Below are 27,796 nucleotides of genomic sequence, written 5' to 3' on the forward strand. Positions count from 1 at the left end.
TCTACAGCTCTGGATATGGAACATAGGATTTCTTTGGAAATGATGGTCTCTTTGAAAATAGATTAAATACAAATTGACAAAAACAAAGTCTCAATTGTTTATTAATTTATTATGAGCAGCATAACAATTTTATGCATACATCAAAGTTTGTTTCATAATGAAACCACCTCGAGTGTGGCAAATAAAAAACAAAAAATACAATATTCACATATATCAGCATTGTTAACCAATATCTGTTAGATATCTATAATAATCAATCTTTTAAAATTGAAATTCAAACTTCCCACTATTGTCTTATAACTGGATTCAAAGTTCTGCAAGCAAACAAGAACATAAATAGAATAGATAAGCAACTGTTGATATACCTCTTAACAATATGAAAATTCTAAATAACCATAAGCCTTTGCATTATCTTTTGCAATTACCCATAATACCACCAAGCAATGTAATCTAATCCAATCAAATTTCACTTAAAACAATAATAATGGTTGAGGCAATCTTGTGATTTCAAGCTTCTCTGCCCAGTCATGTCAGTATTTACACTTGTCCACATAAATATCCAAAGCGGTTTTTGATTAACGCAGTGAAGAATTTCCAATTGAAAGTAGTCCGTCACATCCTTAGGGTTAGGGTTCTATCAGCCAATTAATTTTTTTATTACGCCTACACAAGAAAACACTTTCCGTGAAAATACTCTGGATTTTCAATGCGATCATTTACACTATATAACAGAAAGGCTGAGTTCCTTATCTAGCTATTTAGGAACTTTGAACTGAGAAATCAATTACACTACAACATGCAAACATGAATATTCCTATATTTACACATGTTGTGTCAACATCAAATGAGCCGCGCCATGAGAGAACAAACATAGTGGGTTTGCGACCAGCATGGATCTTGACCAGACTGTGCATCCGCGCAGTCTGGTCAGGCTCCATGCTGTTCGCTTTTAAAGCCTATTGGAATTAGAGAAACTGTTAGCGAACAGCATGGATCCTGACCAGACTGCGCGGATGCGCAGGCTGGTCTGGATCCTTGCTGGTCGCATACCCACTATGTTGGTTTTCTCATGGCGCGGCTCAAATGTTTCATGGGAATCAAATTTCAAATCAAATCAGGCACATTAACTTGTGCAAGTCTGTAAAATAGTTTATCATGTTAAAAATCGTATACAGATTGCAACTCGGCAATGTTTTCAAAGTTAACTAATGACATTGAATTGTATGCCAACTGGCAATCAAGTAATTCAATATCTTGAAAACTGTATCAAAATCAAGAACTCCTTGCGTATTGCATTAGAATGTTAACTACAGTTTATAACTATTTGAAAAAAACTGAGAAAAGAATAGATTCTTTGCAATAATGTGCACAAGTAAAGGGACTTGCTAGGGATCAAGGACACTGTAGTGCAAGAAATGTGTATTCTTAAAGATATATAATATGTTATCAGCATCTCCTAAATATTCCAAAATATATTTTATGACTTTTATAAAAGGAAAATAATGAAGCATGAATCACAGCTTTCTGTGCATGAATAAATATTTTGTCACTGCCTAGTCGCTGCATCAATGCAAGAGTCACCTTGTTTACAAACTATGTCAACTCGGTAACAAACTATGTCTTCTTTGTAACAATTATGTTACATCTGTGGTAAACATAGTCTCCTTGGAGCTTATAGCATCATATTGATAACAATATCACCTCAGTTACATCAAAGTTGCCACTGTGATAACAATGTTGCCATGGTTACAGCATTATCTCCTTGGTGACAAAAATATCACTCTAGATGCATAAATGTTTCCATGGTGAAAACAATGCTGCCATGGTTATAACAATATCACCTTGATGGCAAATTTATCACCCTTGATAACATCAAAGCCACAATGATAATTATGTCACCTTGGAATAATAATGTCACCTTAGTAGCAGAAAAATCACCTTGGATATGACATTTGTCAAAATGTGATAAAACACTTTCAAGTTTACAACAATGTCACCTTAATGACAAAAATATCACCATAGCAATCTATGTCACAGTGATAAAATATTGCCTTAGTAACTGCAATGATGACCTGGCTACTATGTTGCCTTTAAGACAAAAATATCACCGTGGATACAACAATGTCATCTCTGAGACTAAAGTGTCACCACATAGGGGCACTTTGAAATGTTCCAATAACATCTGTTCATGTTGTCATGTCAAACACCCATAACAAACTTTCTTCAATCAACAAGTTATCTTTAAGAAACATAAATCCAATTTTCAGGAATCTTTCTTCTCAAACATCAAAGAAACAAGAGAATAAGTTTATGAACAGCAAAATCTCGGTGGCACATGTCTGCAACTCTATAGATGTGCTGTTTCACTACAAGCGTTTCCATAGTTACAGTGTGTGTGTTTTATATGCTTAGGCTACATAGGTGTACACTTTCCTGTAAACAAACAATTAATGAAATTAAAAATAGTAAAACATTTCAAATATAACTGTGGTCAAGTGAATTTCATTAAACTACTCCCCATGTCAGACAAGGGCATCCACAACCTAGAGCAGAGGATCTAGTTCAGACCATTTACTGCACAATTAAATAAAATATTTTGAAATCAGATAGGAACAATCTCTTTAAAAGTATAAAACGTTACTGTGAAATCATATAATTTCCTGGGCATGAACTTTCACGGTTTTGCCCAAAACAGAATATCAACTTTTTGAAAGTAAAACAACGGAATTCTACATGTTTGTTTGGAATTAATTTTGTGGATCGATGCAACCAACAATCCTCAAAAGGTAGTTTCCCAATGAACACTAATGATTTCAGTGTGTAAAACCAGTCAAAACTGAATTTAAAGAGATTAGGATCAAGATTAATGCCAGAATATCATGATTTTCAGTGTATGTAAGCACATGTATATATTAGTGTTAATTACTATAACGTTTTACAATTACAATATCAAGTACAGCTAAAAATCCCTGTACTAATATTACATCAATATGTACTCCATGAATAATGGCTGACAGCTTCTGTATATACTTTTACAGAAATCATTAATAAATACTGCGCAGAACTTGATAAATTGTAATGTTTTTATTTCTTATTTAAAAATACTTAAAAATGGTAGCACTTTTGAATTTTGAGAATGTTGACATGCACCTTTGACAATTTACTAAATTGTAATGTTTGATACAGAATATGCTGAATTTATTCCATACCTATCCTCAGGTGTTCTAGCTAAATACTCTCTTTCTATAAGACCTTCTATTCTCTTCTTTATAACCACTGGACTTGGTAAAAATCTGCTCTTCAGCTGTTCTGTGCACTGAAATAGTCAATGATGTAATTGTGAAACTAATGAACCAATGGTGCACATCCTAGTTAAAAAAAAAACTAATAAAATTGTAATTAAAATCTAACAAAACAACATAGCAGGAAAGTGTGCTATACTGCTTAAATGTATGGCAGCATTAACACACATGAAAGTGGAATCATTTTACCAAAAATAACTTCAGATAGACAAAACTTGTTCTAACAAGTGTCAGTCATCTCTTTTGTTTATATAACACTTACATACAATCAGCTAGAAGTATTTAAACAACAAGACAGCCAAGCTCGACTATTCGAAATATTGTCCCAGAAGCAGGAAAATATTACCCAAAAAGGTTAAATATCAAAAGAGTTTTAAGTTCAAAAGCGGGCATAATTTGACCAAAATGCATATCAGAATTATGGGACTTGCTGCTATCAACTAGTTTTATAACCCCGAAGGCACAAGTGAAGTTTCAATTCAATATCTGCGTTAGTTTTGGAGATTTTTTTTTTGTTGGGTTTAACGTCTTACCGACACAGTTTAAGGTCATATAGCACTTCCCAGCTTTGATGGTGGAGGAAGACCCCAGGTGCCCCTCTGTGCATTATTTCATCACGAGCGGGCACCTGGTTAGAACCACCGACCTTCCGTAAGACAGCTGGATGGCTTCCTCACATGAAGAATTCAACGCCCAGAGTGAGGCTCGAACCCACATCGATGAGGGGCAAGTGATTTGAAGTCAGCGACCTTAACCACTCGGCCACGGAGGCCCCAGTTTTGGAGATAGTAACTTGCATGTAAAACTTTAACCAGAATTTTCCAGGTCCAAAAGGGGGCATAATTTGCCCAAAATACATGTCAGAGTTATGGGACTTGACCCAGTGACGTTGGTTATTGATCTAAAAAATGAAAAAAATTAGTTTCAAATCTATATGCCTTTTAGTAATAGCTGTATGTACTTGCACGCAAAACTTTAACAAGGATTTTCTATGTCCAAAAGGGGGCATAATTTGGCCAAAATGAAGGTCAGAGTTATGGGACTTGGTGCTATCAACTAGTTTTATAACCCCGAAGACACGTGAAGTTTCAATTCATTATCTGCATTAGTTTTGGAGATAGAAAATTAAGTCCAAAAGGGGGCATAATTTGCTCAAAATACATGTCAGAGTTATGGAACTTCCAAGTGAAGTTGGTAATTGACCTAGAAAAAGAAAAAATAAGTTTCAAGGCTATATGCTTTTAAATGATAGCTGTATGTACTTGCATGCAAAAACGTAACCAAGGTGTGACGCCGACGCAAGGGTCAGTCGAATAGCTAGACTATTCTTCGATAAGTCGAGCTAAAAATGTTGTTCACTGGACAAAAAAACAACAACAAGGCAGTCCTAGGCTTAAACTTTGCTAAGGTCATAATTAAACACAGTAATAGTTTGCAAAAGTCTGAGCATAAGCAAACAAGCTTCAATGTCACTTGAAAATCAAAGCTGGAACAACTGATACGGGGATTGGAAACCGGCATTTATCTTATCTTATGCTGTCGTCCAACGAAGCGTATACCGTAGGTAATTCTGCTATTACTCAAACACTTACGCCTTACAGTTTAACTCGTCCTTTCAGTGAAAATTTGGGAAAGCATTTGTTGAATTTTTTGTTGAAAACAAAAGTTCTGCCATGAAATTATTGCCTGCATCTGTTTTTAAATGGAAAATATTTACATTGTTACTTTTCGCCCTGTGAAAATGGCTAAATCTAGACTTGTCTTACCCAGAGAGAAAGATGTCGTTTTTTACATGATATTTGCCTTGTTGATTCAGAGTATGTAGAACAAAAAAATTGGGACATATTTTAATGAAAATAGCAAGTCAAAACTGTAAACTGTTGCCAGAAAATATTTGTTTATGATATTGCTCTGTTCTTCACGTGTTAAACCTAGATAATTTTCTGCAGTTTTATCTAAAAGTTCGGAATACTAAATGTAACTTCCTTGTCGGCCTTTTTAAAAAAAAATATATTGTTATCTTAATTTAAATACATTGTATTTTTCACACATCAGTTTTAAGATTAAATTTATTAAACTAATTTTTGGAGTTTAAACAACAATTTCGTTTGAAACATTCCCTACGTTCAAGAAGAACGTTTGTTTCTGTATGTAGAAATCTGACATTATAAACAATAATTATAATTATGGCTCTACAAGATTAAGATAAGTGTCAGCTTTCTGTTATTTTCCATTTTTTTTATTCAAATCCAACAAAAATCGGCCCTTTGATAAAGGTTTGAAGTTACGTGGTAAAATATTTCTTCAGGGAAGTGAGCTCGAGTTAATTCATAATAATTAAGCATATCACCACATGCAGTCACATGCTGTTTTTGCTTCAGAATCCCTTTAGACCAATCTCTGATCATCTAATTATCGCCACTTAACATGTGACTGGTAAACCCTTTGAACAATAAGTGTTATAGCTCCATAATAAACATGAGGTAATATGCTAATTACACGCTAATCGATAGTGGCGAAAACAAAATATCGATTGCTAACGACTGGTCGATATTTACAGGTATGGACGACAGCATAATACAGATAAATGTATATTGATTTATACGGAGTTTCTACTCCCCATATTAGACCTTCCTGATCAAAGTAATATGATAAGATGAAATGGTATATTTTACATATATGTATAGAATGTTCCCCTAACATATGCTTACTAAAATGATGACTGTTTCGTGCATTTTTGACCAGTACTCATGCCCTGGTCAAGAAATGCGGACACCACAGTCACAGACCAGGATTTCAACATGCAGTCTCCTGATCTTGAGTCAAACTCTACTCCTATAGCAAGAACTTTACTTTAACTATGACTATTATAAATCTTTATAACGGTTTCTCACCAGAAAGAAAATACGAAAATTACATACCTCAGTTACCAGAACATTATGCTGCAGTTTTCGTCTAGCCTTCATGATTCTCACAATGGCTGCTTCAATCGTGACATAAGTTAAGGGCTTGAACTAAAACTTTATTGCAAGAATCAATCTGACTTCCAAGATTAAATTACTAAAAAAAATCTTGTGTAAATGAACAAACTGTAGGAGGTCTTTAATTCTTATAATTACTCTGTAGCTAGCTGCAAAGCTCTTTAAAATTACTGTTGTATGAAAATCTAATGAATTTAGAGTGCAACTAGAAATGTGTCCATGGGACACAGATGCCCCCACTACATGACAAAGGACACAGATCAACTTTAGAAAAACAATACATGTATGTTGCTACTTAAAAAAAAAAAGCAATTTATGCTGATGCTGTCAAAGAAACTCATTTCTCTTCGTAATGACTGTAGGTAAAATATTTTCGGAGCTACGCACGACAAAACATTAAAATGACAATTTTTTCCTACGTCAGGGGCCTAACTCCTACAATACTGAATGAATCCGGATGCGAAACCCCAGGTGCACAACTGCACATGCTGACCAACATTCCTGTAAAACTTTGGTGACTCTAGGTCAAATACTTTTGGAGCTACGCGCAACACAAAATTAAAATGACCAATTTTTTACTAAGTCAGAGGGCCATAACTCCTACACAACTGAATAAATCTGGACACGAAACCCCAGGTGCACAACTACACATGCTGACCAACATTCCTGTAAAGTTTTGTGACTCTACATCAAATACTTTTGGAGCTAAGCGCGCCAAAATATTCTCGGAAGGATGGACGGACGGACAAGGGCAAATCTATATGCCCCGCACCCCCAAAGCGGGGACATAAAAACCTTTAATTTGCTACATGGCAAGCAGCAGGTGTCCACAGTGGCAGGAAATCCAGCTGTGCTACCTTCCACAAAAGTAGCACTACAAGCATTAAGCAGTGTTTTGTTTTTTTTGCATTGCAACAATGATACACAGAATTTATCATGTTGAAGGATTTACACGTGCATATAAACAAAGGATATTCATGTTTTCTGTCTTCATCTACTTTAGTCCTTGTCTCCTTTCTCTCAGGTTCCGCCTCTCCTTTGCTTGCAGCAACTGTAACAAAATACAATTTCCTTGTCCTATTCTATACTAACAAAGGATCTTCTTTTACATTTTATTACATGGTAAATCAACTTTTCTTCTCACACTTGTAAACACTAAATAATTTTAATAAATATGTAAAGTAAGCACTTTTTCTGGTATTTCAGATAATATTCCACAATAAAAGTTTCAAGCTGCAAGAAACAAAAAAGTTGGCTAGACAAATGCTATGAATTTTCTGGCATATTTCATCCTCATTAAACCAAGACTCAGCATTACCTCCATTCAATAAGACAAATTAAAAACAATGCACTGCCATTATTTCCAAAGTATGTCTCTGCAATTTGTTTTGCAAATATCTGGCGAAGTTTTACTGTATAATCTACACATGATATATGAACATTTTACCTGTCTGTATTTTCACTCTGTATAATTTTGAGGTGAACTGGTCATTAACAGTAAACACATGGCTTGGTTCTAAAATTGTAAAGATATTTATTTTACGTGAAATGAATATCAAAAAGTTGAATCCATCATGATAATTTGTATCTGTAAAAGTTGCATATTTCAAATCTTTTACAGCTCTGAAATGAATGTTTCATTATTCCCCTTTAGTTTAAATGCCGGGAAACAGAAAATATTTACTTCAAATGTATATAGGAAGTATATTAAGCAAGAAATTGTGCAAGTAAATGAAAACCTAAAATACTTTATGAGGACAAGTGTTACCAATTTCTTTATTTTTTGGTTCCTTGTGTAGAATTCTCTGTGCTATTTTGCCGACAGCAAGTGACTGTATAGCCCTCATCAAGTCTTTCTCTGGTATATCTGTCTCACTTCTGATCTCCTGGTATACACAATATTTTATTGAGTTATTAAAAATTCCGTTAAACTGCCACTTTCGGCTATTACAATATGAACAAGAACCAGTTTAATAGATATATGGCTATTAATGCCAAACATTCTGCAGTCATTCTAAGCTAGTTTGTGTAAAACAAAACAATATTATGAACAAGAGCTGTCTGTAAGACAGCACGTTCGACTTTTCTCAGTGCTTGACTCTGAATTAGAGCTTTGCCAGTAAAAGGGGCATAAATCTGCCAAAACATCAGAGTGATGGGGATTGTTGCTTATGGTGTAGCTTTTGACAGTAAATAACTATTCTAAGTTTCAAGTCAATAGCTTTGATAGTAATAGAGATACTGGATGTTATATAAAACTTTAATAAAAAATTTCTAAGTTAAAAAGAGGCATAACTCTGTAAAAATTCAAATCAGAGTTATGGGGATTATTTCTCCTGGTGTAGACTTTGATAGTAAATAACTATTTTAAGTTTCAAGTCAAAAGCTTTCATAGTAACAGAGATATTTGACTTTATCAAAAACTTTAACCAAAAAATTTTATGTTGAAAAGGGGCATAAATCTGTCAAAATTCAAATCAGAGTTATGGGGATTGTTTCTTCTGGTGTAGACTGTGATAGTAAATAACTACTTCAAGTTTCAACTCAAAAGCTTTGATAGTAACAGAGATAACTGACTTTATCAAAAACTTGAACCAAAAACATCTAAGTTAAAATCGGGCATAAATCTGTCAAAATTCAATCAGAGTTACGGGGATTGTTTCTCCTTGTGTAGACTGTGATAGTAAATAACCATTTTAAGTTTCAAGTCAATAGCTCTGATAGTAACAGAGATATCTGACTTTATCAAAAATTTTAACCAACGGCGAGGCAAACACCAACACAAGTGCAATAGCTCTACATTTTCTTCGAAAAGTCAAGCTAAAAAGGACAGGCATGATTAAACTTTACACATCTTATTAAAACTGAGACATAAGAGGGTAGGAGTCAAAAGGTAAATTAAATCTAACCCAGCTAATATTTTTCATCTTTGAGGTAAACTGTAAATAATGAAGGCTGGGTATTGCTATAGCTAGTTATTCTATAAAGTTCATATGAAGAATTTCACAACATACATTTAATGATATACATCATAGGTTTTGACAACAAGGCAACAGTGTTGATGTAGCTGTCTTTATTAAAGGAAAAAATCAGCTAAATGTAAGTCAGTTACCTACTTCATTAGTTTCTTGAAAAAGAGTAACCATTCTTATTCATTTTTTTCCATTAAGCAAAAGACACTTGTGAAGAACAGATCTGGTGACATTTTTTAATGGATAAATCTAACAAACACAACTACACAAACCTCGTATGTCCATTTATCCCTATTGTTAAACAACATTAGTACACACATCTGGTATGTGGACACTTGTATAATGTGTTTTCTTGGACCTTTAGATGAACTTGCACCCACACTTTCACTAGAGTCCTCTTTTTTAACACCATAGAATACTGCATTAAGATCTGCTGAACCTAGCTGAGGTTGTAAGGTCAACTGTCTGCCACTATGTTTGGCTAGGTAAAACCTGAAGATGATGACAAAATGTGTTATAATTGAAAATTCAAGTACATAATGAGCCATGCCATGAGAAAACCAACATAGTGGCTTTGCGACCAGCATGGATCCAGACCAGCCTGCGCATCCGCGCAGTCTGGTCAGGATCCATGCTGTTCGCTTTTAAAGCCTATTGGAATTGGAGAAACTGTTAGCGAACAGCATGGATTCTGATCAGACTGCGCGGATGCGCAGGCTGGTCTGGATCCATGCTGGCCGCACACCCACTATGTTCGTTTTCCCATGGCACGGCTCATATGAACCTTTTCTCTCTCTGAAAAACAAGCGGGCTAAAGAGGGACCAAGACCCTCAAATGAAACAGACAATTTGAGCTTGAATACATGTATGACACTGAATCATAACAAATGTATTTAATATAAAAAAAAACATAAAATTGGTTAGGTGCGTCCAGTTGAGCAAATTTGAGAGATCTCTAAAATGATGCTATAGACTAAATTTGATGAATCAATCAAGCGGTTCATGAGAAGAATTATATGTTTCTTTTTTTGCTGTAGCAGCCCCTAAGAGGTGTCGAGTGGACCCACTGAAAAAATCTGGGAAAGGACCTTACAAACCAAGTTTGATGAAAATCCATCAAGCTGTTCATGAGTTGTTCAGAGTTTTTTTTCTATTTCTAGCACTACCATCCCCTAAAAGGGACCCAAGCACTTCCATTTGAACAAACTATGGAGAGGACATAACAATGATGCTTAGACCAAGTCTGATAAAGATCCATCAAGCAGTTCATGACAAAAAGTAAGTGTTGTTCTTCTGCTTTTAACTCTATAGAGACCCCTACATGGGGCCAAATATACCCATTTGAACAAACTATCCCAGTTCCAAACTTGGCCTACATTTTATAAGGCCAAACATTATGAGCAGTTCTCAGGTAAATCTGGCAAAAAATGTGGCCTCTAGAATGTTTACAATATTTTTCATTTTTTCTGTATGGTTCAACCTAGTAGACTTGATTTTTTAGCACGGATGACATAATACTAATCTCCTCCAAAATTTTCTTGAGGCAATCATTCTGACCCAGTTCCAAAAGACTGAATACAAAATTTGACCTACAGTGTGTTAACAGTATAACTGTTCACAACAGATGATGACTACAATGACAACAAGAGGACCATGATGGTCCTGAATCGCTCACCTATCCCCACATGACCCAGTGTTGAACTGAGTTGACGTCGTTATTTCTATTATTTGACATAGTGACCTAGTTTTTGAGCACAAGTGACCTAGATATCATCAAGATAAAAAATTCTGACCAATTTTCATGAAGATCCATTGAAAAATATGGCCTCTAGAGAGGTCACAAGGTTTTTCTATTATTTGACCTAATGACCTAGTTTTTGAAGGCACGTGACCCACTTTTAAACATGACCTAGATATCATCAAGGTGAACAATCTCACACATTTTCATGAAGATCTCATGAAAAATATGGCCTCTAGAGAGGTCACAAGGTTTTCTCTTTTTCGACCTACTGACCTAGTTTTTGACCACACATGACCCAGTTACGAACCTGACCTAGATATCATCAAGCTGAACATTCTCACCAATTTTCATGAAGAGCCATTGAGAAATATGGCCTCTAGATAGGTCACAAGGTTTTTCTATTTTTAGACCTACTGACCTAGTTTTTGACCCCACTTGACCCAGTTTCGAACCTGACCTAGATATCATCAAGGCAAACATCCTGACCAATATTCATGAAGATCTCATGAAAAATATGGCCTCTAGAGAGGTCACAAGGTTTTTCTGTTTTCAGACCTACTGACCTAGTTTTTGACCGCACATGACCCAGTTTCGAACTTGACCTAGATATCATCAAGGTGAACATTCTGACCAATTTTCATGAAGATCCATTGAGAAATATGGCCTCTAGAGAGGTCACAAGGTTTTTCTATTTTTCGACCTCCTGACCTAGTTTTTGACCCCACATGACCCAGTTTCAAACTTGACCTAGATATCATCAAGGTGAACATTCTGACCAATATTCATGAAGATCTCATGAAAAATATGGTCTCTAGAGAGGTCACAAGGTTTTTCTATTTTTAGAACTACTGACCTAGTTTTTAACCCCACGTGACCCAGTTTCAAACTTGACCTAGATATCATCAAGGTCAACATTCTGACCAACTTTCATGAAGATCCATTGAGAAATATGGCCTCTAGAGAGGTCACAAGGTTTTTCTATTTTTAAACCTACTGACCTAGTTTTTGACCCCACGTAACCCAGTTTCGAACTTGACCTAGATATCATCAAGGTGAACATTCTGACCAATATTCATGAAGATCTCATGAAAAATATGGCCTCTAGAGAGGTCACAAGGTTTTTCTATTTTTAGACCTACTGACCTAGTATTTGACCCCACGTGACCCAGTTTCGAACTTGACCTAGATATCATCAAAGTGAACACTCTGACCAATTTACATGAAGATCTCACGAAAAATATGACCTCTAGAGAGGTCACAAGGTTTTTCTATTTTTAGACCTACTGACCTAGTTTTTGACCCCATGTGACCCAGTTTCGAACTTGACCTAGAATTTACCAAGATGAACATTCTGACCCATTTTCATAAAGATCCCATGAAAACTGTGACCTCTAGAGATGTCACAAGCAAAAGTTTACGCGCGCACGCACGGACGGACGACAGACACTGGGCAATCACAAAAGCTCACCTTGTCACTATGTGACAGGTGAGCTAAAAACAACTGTTCACCTCCAGCACTTTTAAATACTTAAGTTATGTCATTTCGTATTTGTTTGTGGTGGATCTGTGCCAACAATACATCTATAAAGTATGTAAAATTTTAAACCTTACACACTACTATTTAGCTTAATTTTACAAACATGTTAATCATATGCTTACAGAAAAACTATGAAGTAATTGTTCATATTTTCAAATATGAACTTTGGGCTCATATATCTTTGAAGCCTAAACACTCCAATTAAAAGACAATGTATTTCAACTTACTAAACAACACTGCTACATTACTTTTTTCAACAACCTTTCTGTTTTATGGTAAAATCATTACAGATGGAGCGATGACATTGATTCCTAACTAACTTGTAACAATAAGTCTACATGAGGTGTATGATTATACGACAAACTTTAAATACCTTCTAAACTGCTCAAACGCTGATCTTGGAGCCTGGGGTATATTACATTTAGGTGTAGCTGACTGAGTTGGCCAGTACCCTGTAGTCAGCACTCTTACTGTCAAATCTACACCTTGTAAATTTACCTGAAATTATCACAATTCATTGTTTTAAAATGAAACGCGTAAATTCAAGGAAGCACACACAACTTTAACACTGCTTCAATTGTAAGTCACAATGCAATGCTTTTGTGATTTGGTCCAACTGTAACTAGGTGCAACTGACAAACAAGTTCTCCACTAATGGTGCCATTTTCTTACTCAATATCTGAGCTTTTCAATAATTAACAGAAATTCTACCATAAACTAGTCTGACTGGTAATTAATTCATTTTGTCAATCTGGTTTTGTAAATATCAAAGCATTTTTACTTTTGCAACCAATATTCCATCTTTTACTGGATCATGATCACTTTAATATTTCTGTAAATTTCATTATTAATTTCAATATGTGTTCTAAAGTGAAGATAACTTGTAGTTGAAATGTTTATACTTACATTAGCTTGGTTGATGAAGCCCCTGAATTCCTCCATGTAGCCATTGGACACAGTCATATCTTTGAACATACCTTCCAGTTTTGATGTAAACTGACAGCCACACTCGGTCTGAAATACAATTTTGACATACGTGTATTACTGTATCATATTATGCACTGTCTTAAATACTACAAAGCTATACTCACGTTTCTTTTTATCTTTTATAGAAGTAATGGTGTAACCTACCCCTAGTCTGAAACTGCCAACTGACAGATTTATTTAAAATACTTCTCAGAGGGGCACCTGTGGGTCACCTTCCACCTTGAAAGCTGGAAGTTGCCGTATGACTTATAACTAACATGCAGCTCTCCCCAACCCCTTGACATTTTCATTTTATTTTAACAATTTAATACATGCAAATATTTATACCCATTACAATGTACCTTTAACTTGGAGATCATATTTTTCTCTGAATCATCAGAGACACTTTTGTTGAGCAGTAATCTGCGTGCTAAATGTTGTTTGTAGTATCTCTCAAACACGTCTTTCTCTTGTAGGAACCGGAATAACACCATACTCTTGTCTAAAACAGTCTCGATCTCCTGTTCTGTCATCTACAAATACATATGTCTTCCATGAATTTCATGTCAATTTCAATATAAACTACAGGTTCTTGGCCAAACTATTTCATTTATAGGCTGTAAGTCTTCTCAGAGCAGAACTATTTCAACAGAAACTATAGGTTTAATCTAGTGAAGTGAAATACCAAACAGAATATCAGGTGCAGAACTTCACATGCTATATAACAATACGCTAATGTTTCAGGACTCCTAAGTCAAATACTTCTTGAGTTACATGCGACACAAACTTGTATCCCATTTATGCATATTTTTGACTAAGTCAGAGGCCATAACTCAGATGTGGCTGTGTAAGGTTGAAATTAAAAACCCCTGGTGAACAACTTCCCGTGCTGAATAACAATCCTGTGAGGCTTCATAACTCTGGGTCAAACACTTTTTGAGATATGAATGACAACTTCGGACGGATGGACATGATCCAAGTCCCCTGCCCCCACAAAAAATTGAGAGGGGCACAAAAATTGCCATTTCTATAATGCTATTTATACACACAAACCCATTAGTTTTGTGTTTACACTAATACTTTGTACAAATAATTGATCGTTTCATAACATAAAATTTCATTCAAGATCCTTTATTTTATGAATAAAAATTACCTACCCCTTTAACTCCTTTTTTCAGCTTATCATCTATAAACAGGGACAGGAACTCTGGAGACTTAGCATTTAAGTTTATGAAATATTCAAAATCACTCGATATCATCTTCTTAAAGAGATTATCATTGCTGAAGGACTCGTGAAGGAAATGGTCAAATCTGTCCTTCAAATCTAGTAGATTCTGAAATAGTAAAATCACCAACACACCATTTAAATATTTATATATGACAGACAACGCACTTACGCAATAAAAACATCTTAAACAATTTATAAATTCCTTGCTGTGTTCAGATCTCCTGTATTACAGCATTGTAGTGTTTTTACTACAGTATGGCATAAATATCTTCTACTAGTTTCAGGCATTTCTAATAGTCACGAGATTTCACATCTGACCTGACATATTCCTGACAGTAAAGGTCCCATACAGTTTTTGACTAAAACAAAATGTTCACTGCATGGCATAGTCAAATTGAGACAGAAAATTTATAGTTCAAACTACTAACTTAACAAGTACAGGAAAGTTAGCAATATAAGACTGTTAAATTGTTTGTTGACGACAAAATGAATTATTTCAGCACAAAATGATGTCTCCTAAATATATATCAAGCCAGAGCTTCCTTCCTGATATATCTAAAATACTGCACTATTTTGAACTGCATCACCTCCCATTTATCATATTTCATTTTTGTTTATACTATATTATCATCTAGGTAAGCAGAAAGGTTCTAGTATTACCTGTACATATGTGATAGCATTTTTGCCATCTTCTCCTTCCTCAGAGACGAGAGCTTTGCCCTGCTCTCTAAGGTAGCCACTGATACATGTACACATTGTCTTCAAGCCATTAGGCACTCGTACCAGCAGTTTATACATACAACATAAATCTGTAAAACATAAAAATATTACCACATTTTAACCAGTATAAGGTTTAAATCGATTTGGTAGTTTGATGTCAAATTCTCTTCAAACCTGCTTCAAATGCACTACTGGATGCTGAGGAAATTAATGCACTAAATGTGCTATTTCTAACATGTATTCATAAACTGCCTTGAACATAATTTAGACGAAAGTTTGCATCACACAGCAACTCTGTACGTCAATGAATGATACAGAAAAATACCAGTTTTCTATGTTATAAAGGGCAATAAATGTAACAAAATGCAAGAAACAGTTCCAATTCCTGATCTTCTTACCTATCAAAATATAATAAAGTGTATAAAACTTCAAAGCTGATTTAAATACAGCCATAACTGTGACAAAATGCACCAGAGAGTTATGGGTCTTGACCTCCTTAAACAACTTATGATATTAATAGTTTACAAAGTTTTGTGGCTGTAACTTTGACAAATATACACGCAAAGTTCTAGATTTGAGAAGAAAGTAAGAAAATATTTTTGGGTGTATGTATCTTTAAAACCAGACAAGCTGGTAAAGCCCTTTTTGTCACTTGTTCCAGTAATAAAATGTAAAAATTAAAACACCTACCATCTGTTTTGTTGTTTTTGAGCATATGTACAACCCCAGAGTTTTCCATCTGCAAAATAACAAGAGCTGTCCATAAGACAGCCAAGCTCGACTATTCGAAATATTGTCACAGAAGCTGGAAATTATTACCCAAAATGTTAAATATCAAAAGAGTTTTAAGTTCAAAAGGGGACATATCAGAGTTATGGGACTTGATGCTATCAACTAGTTTTATAACCCCGAAGAAACATGTTAAGTTTCAATTCAATATCTGCATTAGTTTTGGGGATAGTAACTTGCATGTAAAACTTTAACCAGAATTTTCTAAGTCCAAAAGGGGGCATAATTTGCTCAAAATACATGTTAAGAGTTATGGAACTTGACCCAGTGAGGTAGGTAATTGATCTAGAAAAAGAATAAATAAGTTCCAAATCTATATGCCTTTTAGTAATAGCTGTATGTACTTGCACGCAAAACTTTAACCAGAATTTTCTAAGTCCAAAAGGGGGCATAATTTGGCCAAAATACATGCCAGAGTTATGGGACTTGACCCAGTGAGGTAGGTAATTGATCTAGAAAAAGAAAAAATAAGTTTCAAATCTATATGCCTTTTAGTAATAGCTGTATGTACTTGCACGCAAAACTTTAACCAGAATTTTCTAAGTCCAAAAGGGGGCATAATTTGGCCAAAATACATGCCAGAGTTATGGGACTTGACCCAGTGAGGTAGGTAATTGATCTAGAAAAAGAAAAAAATAAGTTTCAAATCTATATGCCTTTTAGTAATAGCTGTATGTACTTGCACGCAAACTTTAACCAGAATTTTCTAAGTCCAAAAGGGGGCATAATTTGGCCAAAATGAAGGTCGAGTTATGGGACTTGGTGCTATCAACTAGTTTTATAACCCCGAAGACACATGTGAAGTTTCAATTCAATATCTGCATTAGTTTTGGAGATAGTAACTTGCATGTAAAACTTTAACCAGAATTTTCTAAGTCCAAAAGGGGGCATAATTTGCTCAAAATACATGTTAGAGTTATGGAACTTGACCCAGTGAGGTTGGTAATTGACCTAGAAAAAGAATAAATAAGTTTCAAAGCTATATGCCTTTAAATGATAGCTGTATGTACTTGCATGCAAAAACTTAACCAAGGTGTGACGCCGACGCCGACGCCGACGCCAGGGTGAGTAGAATAGCTAGACTATTCTTTGAATAGTCGAGCTAAAAATAGAATCACTTCAGACTTCTTATCAGATAATACACATAACACTTTTCAAACAACGATCTATACTAAGATGACGGTACTTCTTTGAAGCAGTCATTGGGACACTTTTCAAAGAACTTTATATTCAATGTAAAACAAATGGGTTAAAAACAAATATAGCAGTCAGTTATAAGCTCAAACTTACAGCGTGGCTTATGTGCTTATTTAGCCACTGCAAGACCTGAATTGCAAGACTAAGAACTTTGGAGAATGCATGAGAACGGCATGACCATAATTACAATTTCAAAAAGAAATCCTCTGTAAGACATACCTCTACAATTGTCTTCATATGCTTGCTAATTAGTTCTTCTTCAAGAACTTTAACTATAGGTTCCTCTGTTGTTTTGTCTAGATAATGTGTTGCCCTCTCGGCTTCCTCGTTGATACGAGCCTCAACTTTCTTAATATACATTGATGCACTGTTCTCGGCAAGAAACTTCTGGCTTTCAGCCTGTAAATATATGTCATTTTTATATTAAATAAGAAGCATACCAACTTTTTAATTAATTTATTGCATAATTTACTCATATATAATATTTATACCTGATATTTTTTCATATTATTTAAATATCTTGCCATGAAACAGGACATGGCAAAAAATGTACGTTTTGTATTTAAATTCTTCTGCACACTAAAAATGGGTCAAAAAATAACATAAAGAATTTTACTTGCTTACATTTATATGTGTATTTAAAATCTATGTAATAAAGTGGCAGAAAATGGAAAAGAACTGAAAGTAAAAGACTTCATTAGCACAGTTGTCATGTATATCAAAATCTATCATTTTCTTTTGATTTTTTCTCTATTCCTTTCAACCACAGACCTACTGTTGGTTATACAAGAGCTGTCCATAAGACAGCACGACACTTCTTAGTGCTTGACTATGAATTAGAGCTTTGCCAGTAAAAACTTTATAAAACTTTAACCAGAATATTCTAAGTTAAAAAGGGGCAAAACTCTGACAAAATTCCAATCAGAATTATGGGGATTTTTTCTCCTAGTGTAGACTTGGATAGTAAATAACTATTTTAAGTTTCAAGTCCAAAGCTTTGATAGTAACAAAGATATTTGACTTTATCAAAATCTATAACCAAAAAATCTAAGTTAAAAAGGGGCATAACTCTGTCAAAATTCAAATCAAAGTTATGGGGATTGTTCCTCCTGGTGTAGACTTTGATAGTTAATAAGTATTTTAAGTTTCAAGTCAATAGCTTTGATAGTACACAGAGATATTTGACTTTATTAAAAACTTTCACCAACAGCGACGGCAATGCCGGAGAGTGCAACTTTTTCCTCGAAAAGTCCAGCTAAAAATCATTTGAATAAAGCAACACAAGTTCCTGACATCCAAAGAAACAGAGTAGTTAAAAGACTTACAAAGATATTTGGTGAATGCTATATATACCTGGTAAAATTCCCTAGACTCCGACAGGAAAGGCTGTTCAAAGTCTTCTACATACACTTGTCTTGTTTCGATTCCTAGAATCATCAACATCTGACATGCATTCTTCACTGCACCCCTGCAATATATTAATATTCTTATGAAAAAAACTTTCAAGACAATTCATTTGAGGTCAAAAAGCACTATGTCAATCAAAATTTGTAATATCCTAATATAACTTGCACTAAGATTTTGACTGGATTGTACATTCTGGAAAAGGCATTTGGCACAACTACTGCAACAATGGCTAGAGAGCTTTAACCAAAGGTTAATTATGAAACTATGTGTGCCATTATGGTTATAAGACAGACCCCAGCAATCTACTGTCATTTTTTTTTATAAAATATACCTATACTTCATTTTCATTTTTCTTATTTTCCACAAATCGCAAGGCCCTCTGTCTACTTTATGGCACTACTGCCTGTTCATGCAGATAGGATAAATTAAGAGCTGAGGGGCTAATTTTATGTTGAGCGGCAATTTTAAGGAATATTCTTTACCATTAAAATATGACTTATTACTTCTTATCATGGTAACACCCATTCTGCGAAAAGTCAAAACAACTGATTGATCATTATACCTACCTATAATTCTAGCATCTTACGACTTAAAAATATGTTCCATAATCAAGATTTATAACATAACCAGTTCTATATGTAAGCATTAAAGCATAAAATAAATACCTGTCAACAACTTCTCCTCGTCTTTCTTTGGCCACCATATCAAGAAGTGTGTGTCGTAAATGTTCATTTATTGTCTGGTAGCGTACAACTTCATCCCGGAATATCTTCAGTCCCAGATTATATACATTATCAACATTATTCTGTTGCACATATACTCTATCCTGTAAAAAAATAATGAACTACTTTAAGCATAATAAGTTTCTTTTTTTTCATCGACATAGGTCCTTTCATAAGCAAGTCTGTCAGTCACGATGTAACAACTTTGTATGAAACATGCAGATAGAATGAAAAATAAATTTGTAAAGCAGCAAACTAAAATAATTAATTGGACATGAAACTCCATACAGCATGTACATGTCCGCTTCATGCTGACTATGGATACCAAGTTCCATTTAAAACTGATGGATACTGTAGGCAGATAGAGTTTAAAAGGTAATGTCAAGCAAATCCTTGCGAACAATTCCTTTAGAGATGTTGCACATGTCTCAGATTATGAGATCTACAAACTCTGTCCAAAGGTTTGATAATTTTAAATATTTCATTCCAAAGCTAGTGACGATGACTAAACTACAGGGATTTCACAAAGGTACCATATAAAAAGACTTACCATATACATAAGTATATCTCTAATCATAACCATTGAAGTCTGATGGTCACTCCAGGCACTGTTCAATGTCAATAGAAAATTGTTGTTTAATGCTGCCAGTACATCTTGTTGCACCTGAAATCAGTTCACCATTACAATATACACGTAAAATAATGCCACTTTGCTACATTTTAGCAGCTAGCTTTCAGCATTTTTGTCAGAATGTGCAGAGTTGTCCAAAATTCATGAAATCACAAAAACTGGCTGTACAACAAGATAAAATTCATTTCTGCCAAGTGTTCTCACTGGTAGTTTGCCAAACAACCATTTAAAACTGAATAACAACCTTTAATTTTCAAGGGCAAAAAATGTCTAAAACAAAATATTTTAGATTAGCTGTCAAATACACTTTTCCTGAAGGCTAGATAAGCTACTTTACAGTTTGTCAATAGCTATAATTGTAATGTTTTGCTTTCATCAATGAATTAATTATTAAAACTGGGCTTCAATTTAACTTTTTCACAGCCTTGCAAATTTTTCTCCAGCACAAGAAATTTCAAGTCCAAATAAACAGTTTTACTCACAATTTTGATCTTGCACAATGCTCAATTACTGATGTTTATATATATTTAAATAGATCTACCTGTTGTTTTTTTCTTTTTGCTGAAAACTTGCTGTGTCATGATAAACTGGATTGTGTATCAAAAATATTGCCATGTGATTAAAATCAACAAACTAGCCTACCAAGTATGTGCACTGTGTAAAAATGTCATCAACTGATACATACTGTGTAAAATTAATCACAAGATCGTGGTGTATTTACAGCAGATTTTCAATCTGAAAGCTGAAGAAATGTATTCTGCTATCATTTCCATTTCAGTTTCAGCACTCATAAATACTGAGTCTATAGAAAGACTTCTTGCATTTTTCATTTCCCACTGGCACTTTGCGAGTATAGAAGTGCTACAATTCGAGCCCTGTAAATGTGATTGCCAGTTTTAAGTCCGTCTGTGACCTTGTCCATGTCTTTATCATACATACCTTCTTCACTAGATGTTCTGTGACGACCTCCTGTAGACCAGAGTATAGTTTTTCCCCATGTTTGTGTAATACCATAGTATAAGCATTTCTATAGAGTTCCTCAAAACTAAGACCACTGTTATTCTTCTTCTGTATTTCTTGTATAGCATTTTTCAACAGTGCCCATATGTTATCCACATACTTCTCATCCATAGTCATCTGAAGACAAACATAGAAACATGATATTTGCAAAACAAAACCGATATGTTATATACTTAAGGTAATGGACCTGTAAAGATACTCGACAAATTCAATGCGATTACTAGTTCTTGTTTGGCCATTTCAGCATTCTTCAGATATAAATGTAGGTCAACTTGTATAAAATTTCCGGTAAAAAACAGAATGCCAAAATTACATTACATGTCTGGAACTAGAAAACACAATGCAAACATCGCAAAACATTCATGTCTGGATAAACTTGATCAACCTCTGATTTAGTAATATCATTAGCATATTCACTGCACTGCTGAAATAATAGAAGATTAACAGATCCATGCTCAACCAGTCATTCATGAAAGAAAGTGTTCATAAATCGGGATTGCTTTCATTGAAAATAACTTGCAAATTTAGCTGTAATAGTGACATAATAAATAACTGAAACAAGAGCTGTCTCCATAGGATGACACATACCCCCGATGGCACATTGAATGAATATATAGTTATGGCCGATGTTAAGTTTAGGACCTTTGACCTACGGAACTGGGTCTTGCGCGCGACACGTCGTCTTAATGTGTCACACATTCATGCATAGATATTTTAAAATCCATGCATGAATGACAAAGATATGGACCGGACACGCCTATCAATGCACTATCATGAAAAATGACCTTTAACGTCTAAGTGTGACCTTGACCTTTGAGCTACGGACCTGGGTCTTGCGCATGACACGTTGTCTTACTGTGGTACACATTCATGCCAAATTATTTGAAAATCCATCCATCGATGACAAAGATATGGACCGGACACGCTTATCAATGCACTATCCTTTAACGTCTTAGTGTGACCTTGACCTTTAAGCTACGGACCTGGGTCTTGCGCGCGACACGTTGTCTTACTGTGGTACACATTCATGCCAAGTTATTTGAAAATCCATCCATCGATGACAAAGATATGGACCGGACACGCCCATCAATGCACTATCCTTTAATGTCTAAGTGTGACCTTGACCTTTGAGCTACGGACCTGGGTCTTGCGCGCGACACGTCGTCTTACTGTGGTACACATTCATGCAAAGTTATTTGAAAATCCATCCATCGATGACAAAGATATGGACCGGACACGAAAATTGCGGACAGACTGACAGACCGACAGACAGACTGACAGACGGTTCAAAAACTATATGCCTCCCTTCGGGGGCATAAAAAGCAAATTAATCATTAATTAAATTGATTACGATTTCAAGTAATTGACCCCATGTCTGACATGTCCAGCTCTAGTCTAGACGACTTTGATTTGTAATGACGTGATATGGGTGCGCCACCAGTGATTTTTTTGGGGGCCGAAATTCGGCCCCATTCCCCTGGCCCTGTCCAACAAGAGCTCCGCCAAGTTGGGCAATATACGCCCGAAGGGTTGTATCAGTGGAGGAAGGGAGCAAAATTTAAGGAACATGACTGTTGAAGCCGAAAGGACAGGAACAACAAAGGGAAGAAATTCAAACAAGAGGACAATGATGGTCCTGAATTGCTCACCTGACGTCGTTTTTTCTATTATTTGACATAGTGACCTAGTTTTTGAGCTGATGTGACCCAGTTTTGAACCTGACCTAGATATCATCAAGATATGAATTCTGACCAATTTTCATGAAGATCCATTGAAAAATATGACCTCTAGAGCGGTCGCAAGGTTTTTTATCATTTGACCTACTGACCTAGTTATTGACGGCACATGACCCAGTTTCGAATCTGACCTAGATATCATCAAGATGAAGATTCTGACCAATTTTCATGAGATCCATTCGAAATTATGGCCTCTAGAGAGGTCACAAGGTTTCTCTATTTTTAGACCTACTGACCTATTTTTTGACCACAGTTGACCCAGTTTCGAACTTAACCTAGATATCATCAAGATGAACATTCAGACCAGCTTTCATACAGATTCCTTGAAAAATATGGCCTCTAGAGAGGTCGCAAGGTTTTTTTATTATTTGACCTACTGACCTAGTTATTGAAGGCACGTGACCCAGTTTCGAACTTGACCTAGATATCATCAAGGTGAACATTCTGACCAACTTTCATGAAGATCTTATGAAAAATATGGCCTCTAGAGAGGTCACAAGGTTTTTCTATTTTTAGACCTACTGACCTAGTTTTTGATCGCACGTGACCCAGTTTCGAACTTGAGCTAGATATCATCAAGGTGAACATGCTGACCAACTTTCATAAAGATTCCATGAAAAATGTGACCTCTAGAGTGGTCACAAGCAAAAGTTTACGGATGGACGGACTGACAGACGGACGATGGACGCTGCACGATCACAAAAGCTCACCTTGTCACTTTGTGACAGGTGAGCTAAAAAAAAAATATGAGAACACAAAAAAAATTCTAAAGTCCAAAATAAATCATTACCAGGTACAGATATGTCAAAATACACCTAAAAATGGTACCACAGGAAAGTGGTCTTGGGTTTTTCCCTATGGCCAATAATAAAAAAAGTTACAAAATAAGCTATTTATAGTAACATAAAAGTGAAATAAAATAAAATAAAAAAATAATTATTGAAATGAACAAATAAGGGATCTGCAAAAAAATAACACAGAGCAATATACACATGAAACAAAGTTGTATGACCTTTTACTTCTTTAAAATCCTTCAAGCAGTTCAAGAGTTACAGAGGGGACATGAAACAAATTGATATGACCTTTGACCCCTAAGTATGACCTTGACCTTGAAGCGAGCCATCCAAACCATGCTCTCTGCATGTCATCCCAATGTGGTGAACATTTGTGTCAAGTTTCTTTGAAATCCTTCAAGAGTTACACAGCAAAAACGAAATTGCTAATGGACGGACAGACGGACACTGGGGGTATAACATAATAAGTCCCTTCGTTATTAGCAAAATTTCATTCTGAATCAACTAAAACTTACTAGTTTTCCCAAATCTCAAAAGAGTTCTTGGAATTTCTTTGTTATAAAAGTTAATTTTTCAGGACAAAAGTTACGTCTGCTTCGTTTACATTTCATCAATGAAAGTCATGTGATGTGACAAACAAGTTGGTGTGACCCCATAAGGACATTCCAATATGGCCAACATCTTAACTGGAAATTGCTGTTTTTCTCTGAGTTTCTTTTTATAACTTGGAAGGAAGTGTTTATCGGCATGATGGTCATGCCGATTATTTTTCTTATTTGCAGGACGGTCATGCCGTTTAGTATACTTATCCGCATGCAGGTGTTTCGATGGCATTTCTATTTTTGACATGAAGTAATATGGATAATAATTGGTCGTGAAAATATCTGGCATTTGATTTTAATGGTATCTATCTATCAACAGGTTTTGGGTACTTTATTCATTAGATGTTAATGTATTTATACATTTTGAGAGGTTTTTACTAACAAATTATACATTTTTGGGCAAAATAAGGTATTTAATTTTTGTCAAGGTTGCAGACGGTCATGTTACTAAAAATAGAAACAAGTTGGTTTTTCCAACATTTTGTACGATTTCCTTCTAATGCAACAAAAATTACTATAAAAGAATTTTCTTTGAATAATCAAGAAACTGATGAGTTTTTTCTTTGGATTGGGAATTTTTTGCTTCAGACTGGGTAAAATGGAGCATATTTGGCTTTGGGAATGGGGCCGATATTCGGCCCCGTGAGACAGGTGGAAAAAGCCCTATTATCATAACATCTTTTACAATATGTTTTAACTCAATAAATCATATATAAGTTATTCAACATGATAACTGTAGGCATGGTAATCGCATGTTGTTGTGCACTAGGTGCATGCTAGAGATTGTCAAAAAATTGATACCATGGGGATCTAATAAGCAGGAAAAAACTTTAGAATAGCTTAACTAAATTTCACATATGTATAATGTACGGAACATTTAAAGACAATTTTAGTCGTATGATTAACAAAATAATTGGCACGACTTTCCAGGCCTGATTGTCATGCGAATAACGAATATAATCAGCATGACCGTGATCAAGCGAATGCAGGGGTCACGCTGTCGATCGCCACTTGAGCCATTTGCGACAAAAAATTAAATGTGGCTCCGAAATTTTCTAATTGGCGAAAATGGCCCGAAGCTATGTCTGTCTGCAAAACTACGAATATTGCCAGTTTTACGAACCAAAAGGTGTGAAAAATCGATAATCTGTGTAGACACAACATCCGTTTTTGAAAGGGAGGGAGCCAATTTGCAATTTTTTTATTTGATCAGGCAGTTAATTGGCGATAATTAGATTATTGAATAACAAACTGGATAATAATAATCTTCACTTTGTGCACTTGATACGATTTTATGAGCAGTCGGCAGTTAGACAAATTTTCTATGATTGCCGAGGGTTAGTTTGGGCAAAAACAAATAAAAATGCTTTAGACAAGCAGAAATTGTAAGTATTGAATAGCTATGATGATAGAAAAGCAATAAAACATTGGTATTTTATCAAATATTTACATTCTAACTTACGTTTTCCGAATTTGTCACCCGTTTTCGCGACTGTGATTTTCCGATATTTCTGTCATTTTTGACGAGATTTTTTAGTGCAATCTTAATAAAAAGCCAATAAAAAGTCTACATTTAAGAAAAATATGACAAATGTTGCAAAAGGAGCTCTTATTTTGAAGTAATTTTCGAGAATAAAACATGCGAAAGCATCGAACCCCACCCATTTATAGACAATGTGCAAAATAAGACAGTTTTTTTTTTTTTTTGACATCTTTATTTTAAATGTGATTTTCAGAATTTTTTTTTACTAAAGGGAAGATGTTTATAAAATTGATAATTTTAAAAATTAACACAAATTGATTTTCTAAATAGCTTTTTAAAGGGTTACTAAGAAATATGTAATAACTTATTAACTACATTAATTTCTTGAGTAGTATGAGTACTTTGGTACATATAATGTAGTCCTACAAGAATGTCAATGCTGTGCGCTTCGCCGTTGTTGGCCTTATAATTTTATCTTCGGAAAAAGCAGTGGCTCAGAGAAAAAAATTCCCAGTGTGACCCCTGGAATAACGAAAATAACTGACACGACGGTTGTACGAAGAACGAAAACAATCGGCACAGCAGTCGTGCTGATAATTTTTTTATTCCCACGACCATCATGCGGATAGCGATGGCCAACTTGGAAAACTGTTCTGAAAATAGTACATGGATTGAAAGGAATAGGAGCATTTAATAAGGTCAGATTATAAGGATCTTACATGCCTACCTGTGTAAGACGGTGTTTTCCCTACCCGAGGGGCAGTGTGGAATGGAAAACCGAGCCTTAGCGTGGTTTTTTATTCAAGCTGTCCAGAGGGTTGGAAAAACAGCTGTTTTATACAGGCCGACATGTTGGATCATTTTTCTTGCCTATCACGTTCAAAATTGATCGTGGAGACAACTAGATTTTGGTATTTCCTGACATTATTTATATAGTTTGTGATGTCACAATAGTGCCAGTACTATGTGGCGTCACCTTCGTGCACATTATTTTAGACAAGGTTTTTCCCTAGGGAAAGACAGGAATATCTATCCCCAGCGCGTGCACGAACAAATGTATGCTTTCCCTGCTAGGTAGGCAAGAATAAACTTTTCTTCAAGTGTCATAGATTATAAATGCATTTTTGCTGGATATCTTTACAACAAAATCAGCATTTAAAACCAAATTGGCAACGATGTCTGACAATTTCATATAAAATTTCCTCAACTATTTTGGTTTTTTGAGTGTTTGACACAAGTGGAGATATTGCTCACAAGGAAAATAACTCAATATTTCCTAGGATCGCGTCAAATTAATTCAATAATAGTTGGGACCAACGGCAGCCTCTGCTAGCCTATCGTCTACAAGGAACAACAATTTTATCATACAAAGTAAAAACACTAAAAAGAACATTCTTCTTCTTACAGGGAAAGCCCTAATCCTCATTTTCGTATCCTTTCTGGCTTGATTTCGACTCATCGTTCTGGCTGTAAACGTCGCAAATTGTAACCCAAATCAGCTGAAATATAAAAATCGGAAGCGACGGCTAACAAACACTTCAATGGCCAGAGAGTAAATTTAGGATCACTGTTCTTCAATTTTCTTTCAATTGAAAGTCAAGGCTTATTCCTCAACCTCATGTCTGTTTTGTAAATGTATTTATTTCTCAATAAAATAAATTTATGTCAGCAATTATTTTTTTCTAAAATTTCTGTTGTGTTTCAATTCCCAGAATACATTTGTATGACATCCGGTTTGCAGGGGATGATAAAACCTATTCTGCCCGTACAGTACCGAATGAAGAAAATTATTTTTTTAAGTCATTATAATCATTAGCGACGTATCTGTGTTGCCGATTTGAAATTAATGGAGTTCTAGTTATAAAGTAGCTTGGAAATGCAGTCTGACAATTATTTCTAAGTTTCTTTTTTTCCGTGGGAAAACTGACATTGATAATATCAAAAACCATTCAACGCCGGCCTAGACCA

The 27,796-nt window shown here is 35.1% G+C and overlaps 1 protein-coding gene across 1 annotated transcript; it reads right to left on the reverse strand.

The window, feature by feature from the left end:
- Positions 1 to 90: 90 nt before the first annotated feature.
- LOC128558584 (cullin-3-like) lies at positions 91 to 27,552 on the reverse strand. Its single transcript, XM_053548333.1, has 19 exons — positions 27,234 to 27,552; positions 21,133 to 21,330; positions 20,113 to 20,226; positions 19,506 to 19,666; positions 18,787 to 18,901; positions 17,653 to 17,832; positions 16,138 to 16,186; positions 15,388 to 15,536; positions 14,657 to 14,833; positions 13,862 to 14,032; positions 13,440 to 13,547; positions 12,907 to 13,031; positions 9,528 to 9,747; positions 8,052 to 8,169; positions 7,731 to 7,799; positions 7,259 to 7,334; positions 6,224 to 6,293; positions 3,210 to 3,316; positions 91 to 2,433 (listed from the first exon to the last, which is right to left on the reverse strand). The coding sequence occupies exons 1-19, from the start codon at positions 27,285 to 27,287 to the stop codon at positions 2,409 to 2,411; spliced, it is 2,286 nt and encodes a 761-aa protein (XP_053404308.1). The 5' UTR covers positions 27,288 to 27,552; the 3' UTR covers positions 91 to 2,408.
- Between the last annotated feature and the right edge of the window lie 244 nt (positions 27,553 to 27,796).

Source organism: Mercenaria mercenaria, chromosome 7 (assembly GCF_021730395.1).
Source record: "Mercenaria mercenaria strain notata chromosome 7, MADL_Memer_1, whole genome shotgun sequence".
Lineage (NCBI taxonomy): Eukaryota > Metazoa > Mollusca > Bivalvia > Venerida > Veneridae > Mercenaria > Mercenaria mercenaria.